Raw genomic sequence first — 4889 nt, 5'->3', positions numbered from 1 at the left:
AGACCACATGGGTTTGTTTACATCAATTCGGCAGAGATAGAGAGATCGCGCTCTCCCTTTCTATCTCTTACACACATTTATCTCTCTTTCTTTCTTTCTTTCTTTCTTTCTTTCTCTCTCTCCCTGTCTCACACACACAGCAACATTACACACACACACATGCTGCTCTCTCACACTAACAAAACAACTTCACATACACACCATACTTTCTATCTGGCATACTCACGATAAAAAGATAGTGTCTATTTCTTTTTGGCAACATGTGTTTTGTGTGTAATGTTGCTGTGTGTGTGTGTAAGAAAGAAAGAGAGATAACTGGCATGTTTATGTAAGGGAGGGAGAGATAGATAGAGAGAGAGAGAGAGAGGGTATTTTTTTCTGTTTGCTTGCTGCCTACCACACAGACGCTGGTAAAGAAATGTATGACTCCTTCACCCTCCGTCTCACAAATATACAATTTCTCTCTCTCTCTCGCCTTCACGCACTTACGCACAGATTTGACTTCGCCATATCAACAAACTTCAAAATTGGCAAAAGTTTATCGATTTTTACAGGTATACGCGGGTACCTCTGAGAGAGAAAGTTCACTAAAATGCACATAGGGTCATTCCGAATCTTCTCCGAAAATTGGAGCGACATGCGTGCTAATTTGTGGACGTGCATAAACCACATTCACGTACACACACACACACACAAACATCCCCTGTTTTATAGATATAGAGATAATTGTGGGATCTGAACTGGAGGGAGGTCTGGAAGAAAAACGAATTTTTAATCATGTTTTATATTCAGTACTTATTGTGCCTTAATGTCCTGTCAGTTAGATAATGAAAGGGGTAAGGGAGTTCCATTCTCGGGTTGTGCTCAGAGCTTCAGATGGCCTTAATTTGTTCATGGAGACGGCATAGAAGGACTTAATGTCCATGGCAAAAGTGGTTGGGAGGGACCGAAAGAAAGAAGTTCAAAATGTTAAGGGCGTTATTAGTGTCAAAAATGTAGGTGAGGAGAGGTGCTATTGAGAGTGACAAGAATTGACTAAGATACTCAGAAATGAGTTCGGTGTGGCAGTTACAAGCGGATATGATGGGGTGGGGGAAATCAGTGATAGAATTTTCTTGGTCAGTGACTTATGAGGTTGAAGGTAGAAGACGAAAAAGACAGAAGGGGGATGAACTTGGGTACAGAAGTATTAACAAATTGTTGGTTGTGATCAATAGAAATGAGAATTACTGAGTTGTCGGAGTGTTTTGGTCCTTTACGGGTCGGCTTTACCAAACCATAACTGTACTGTCTTTCTTAGTCAGTTTGATACGTGTCGAATAGTAGTAAAACAAACTTTATCGGAGAAATACAGACGTGTCCCTCCGTTAAATAAAAAGCTCCCAGCTAATTACGAACAAAAAAACATCGAGCATTCGTCTGGGTTAGAAACTCGTTAACAGTCGGAGCGAAGGTTGACTGGAACTATTTAACAAAGAACCAAACAGTCAGTATTTGAGAATGAGAGAGATGACATTTTCTGTTTAAGTCCATGTGAGTTTACACAGTGTGTGTGTTGTTTAGTTTTTAAATACATATATTCTTAACGTATGCAAGAAGTATTTCAGTTAACAATTATAAAGGGACAAATCGTATCAACCTTTAACCTTCAGATTCTGGAAAATTGCCGATATTGAGCTCTGGCAGAATTACTTTCGAATTATAGACATTTTTAAAATTTTGTTAACAAGTATTGCATAAAAGTACATGGAATATTAGTTTTTTTAATAAAATAATTGCCATAAATATGCAATAGCTAGTACAAGGGACGTAACTCTATTTTGTTTTACACGCTGTAGAATCCATTATTCTGAAGTTTCTTCATAATTGATTTTTGATGTTTAATTTCCTTTCAGCAGCTGAACACTGTTTACGCATTTACTTTTTTTTTTTAATGTAATTAGAGTTCTGTACAAGTATATTAATTTCACGTAGCTATTACAGGTATACGTAAATATAAGAGTTGAATCTATATATTTAATTAAACATTTTTCTAATAGCAAATTCAAATAAATTAATACACTAATTGAATTATTTACATGTCTTTCATCCTGTTTGTAGTTTCAAAATGACTGCTCATATAATATATATTTACTTAGTTATAAAAATAAAAAAATCAGCAGTCCTCTTGAATTAGATAAATGAAAACAAAAAAGAATTGTGGAATAATTGCCTCGTTATAATGACAAATGAAATTCTTTCTCTAAACCGCACGTCTTCTCGCCGCCCCCTGTTGTCTGAGCTACTTTTAAACTGAAGTCAGACAAAATTCTTCAAACATCAGTGAATTTAAAAACAATTGTTTGAAGATATAAAGATAGTAGATAATTTTGAATATTTAGGAATCTTAATTTGTTCTCTGTTTTAAATATAATTTTTAGTGCGATTCAGCAACTGAAACTTATTCAGTTTAGTCAGTATTTTGATAAGCAGTCCATTACAAAAAATATATGATGAAGACGAAAAAGAAACACGAGCAGAAAATTTCCCTCTCCATCCTAAATCTTTATGCTTCATATTGCGGAGGAACGTCAGAGTTATCTTCCTTGTAATGCTGTAACTATGGTAACTAATAACCATGCAATATTTGTAAACAACAAAGAATCCTAACACGTTATTCTTTTCACATTCCGAGTTTGGTAAGCCGGTAAAATGGCCAGTGCTGCAAAGAATTACAAAGTCGTCATTTATGGATTAATTGATTCTATGAATTTCAAAAGAGCTCAATATTGTGCTCAGGTTTGTGAACTGCTTATGTTTTTATCTTATTTGTTGAAAATCAATTTTGAATCCTTTTGCTAATATTACGGTATATCGTTAAAAATCTTCTTTCATATTTAGTGTTTTGATGATAGGAGCGTTTTGTAATGGGGAACGAGTCATTTAGTAATATGCAAAATTTTGTAAGCATCGCATCAGTTTAGAAAAGTGAATAGAAAAACTCTGTCGGCAAGAATATATTCTTGCTTCCTATAATAACACATACTTTGAATTGTCTATTGTTTGAATTACCTAATTTTTTGGTACAATTTTTGACTTCCTGTGCAGTAGTAGTAGTTCAAATCCATACGACAGGACCACTGCCAGTAAACTATTTCCATTCAAAACAGGTAATAATTTTAGTGGCATACTTTCTTGTTATACTCAAGACTCTGAACTTCCTGATACCTAGTGTTATGGTATTTGTAACTTCTCGTAAAACTATTCTTCATAATAACAATTAAAGACCAGAAGATCTCATAAAGCGAAACACTGGTTGGATTTTGATTTTTAATTGAAATCTTTCTTTTTTTTTTTTTTTTCCTATTTCATTAATGTAGAACATTTTTCATTTATTTGTCATCCAGTGATTTAATAGTTCAGCACCCTAAATTGGCTTGTTTGTAAAAAAATTATAATGAAAGTGCTTATAGACCCTGCTCTGGCGGTATCCATCAGGCAAATGATGCATAACTCTCCTAGCCTCAAAACTAATTTGCGGCCAGTAGCATAGTGTGTAGTGTGAGGGGTGTGCAGAACTGCTCAGAGTGGCCACTTCATATATGTGTTGCTGCAGCATTCGAAGATATATTACTTTTAAGGAAGGACCAATGTGGTTATCCCACAGAGCAACCCAGCCCAAGTCATGCCACTGTCCTGACTCTCAGGGGACTCCAACCTTTTGCGGACATTTGCCTAGCTCTGTAATTTAGGACTTTGAATTCTGAGATACCTCACCTTAATCCCAACTCTAACAATTGAAATCAAGTAGTGGGGAAAATGAATAAGTGCAGTAGACATAAATATTATATTTGCCTTCTAAAAAATGTGATATTTGATAAATTTTCGCTATTATGATAACAGTAGTAATGGTTCTACCTGTTCGTCTTGATTCATAACATGCATGTATGTATGCATGTGCATTTGTGTTTGTCTTGTTTGTATATGTATGTGTGAGTGTATGTTCATGTGTGTGTTTGTCTGTGTGTATATGCGTTTATATATAGGGACACACAGATTACATGTATACATACATGCCAATGTATGTGTGTATGTATGTAGGTAGGTATGTATACCAACACACATATAACTAAATTTGTTATTGATCACAGAAAGAAGTGGCAGATCTGAGCTTCAGGCTTAACTGAGTGACACAGACACTATGAAGCATTGCTCTCACCTCTAGAATGGGGATACTGCTGCTCACACAGACGTTACTATGGAAGAGAAAAGCCATTCAACTGATTAACCCATTAACGCCTATATTTCTGCAACACTTGTATTTTTCTGAGATATCTTTAGTTAGTCATCAAGACTGGAGTGTCTTTGTATAAAAAAGATTTTTGGTAGTAAATTAAATAAAAAAAATTGAGCACTAACGGGTAAATATGAAGTCACTTACCATCACATGCCAATCTCTGGTATGAAGACATGCTGACTTTTCTCCCTTGGCAAATCTTGTTACTGACTTTCAAACTTGGAAAATAATACTGAGAGAATATAAGGAATTCTATTCTATTTAATTTAGTTTTTGTAAAGTCTTTACTAAAAACCTTTCAGAAGTTGTTTGTAAAAGCTATTCCAAAGAAATATTTCTCTTGACAGAAAATGGAAATTGATTTTCCTACAATGTTTCAAAAACCCGATATTCTTCCCATGTTTGAATTTGAGTGGGAAGAGTTTATTGAAAAGCAGAAAAAAGTAAGTAAACTTTTTTGCTTTTTTTTAATGCTTGGAAAAACAGTAATTTCTGCATTTTAGTTAGCATAGTTAACAATCATACATTGTAAGAATTTATCCCCTTGCTGTTACAAATGTTAACTTTTTGGAGTTACTAACTTATTAACCACCACCACCACCACCACCATCAC

The 4889-nt window shown here is 34.7% G+C and overlaps 1 protein-coding gene across 2 annotated transcripts in view; it reads left to right on the top strand.

Moving 5' to 3' along the window:
• The window catches only part of LOC106875783 (probable inactive peptidyl-prolyl cis-trans isomerase-like 6), a 26534-nt gene that overhangs the window by 3875 nt on the left and 17770 nt on the right, over positions 1 to 4889 (top strand). The window contains exons 1-2 of one of the 2 annotated variants that reach the window (XM_014924048.2): positions 2599 to 2778; positions 4624 to 4719. In XM_014924048.2, the coding sequence (XP_014779534.1) occupies positions 2692 to 2778; positions 4624 to 4719 (183 nt within the window). In that variant the 5' untranslated portion in view covers positions 2599 to 2691. Of the gene's footprint in view, positions 1 to 2598; positions 2779 to 4623; positions 4720 to 4889 lie in introns of those variants that run through there. The other variant, XM_014924049.2, reaches the window with a different exon arrangement.

The sequence above is a fragment of the Octopus bimaculoides genome, chromosome 2, assembly GCF_001194135.2.
Source record: "Octopus bimaculoides isolate UCB-OBI-ISO-001 chromosome 2, ASM119413v2, whole genome shotgun sequence".
Classification (NCBI taxonomy): domain Eukaryota; kingdom Metazoa; phylum Mollusca; class Cephalopoda; order Octopoda; family Octopodidae; genus Octopus; species Octopus bimaculoides.
Note: the sequence above shows the minus strand (reverse complement) of the source record. Positions and strands in the feature narration are given on the sequence as shown.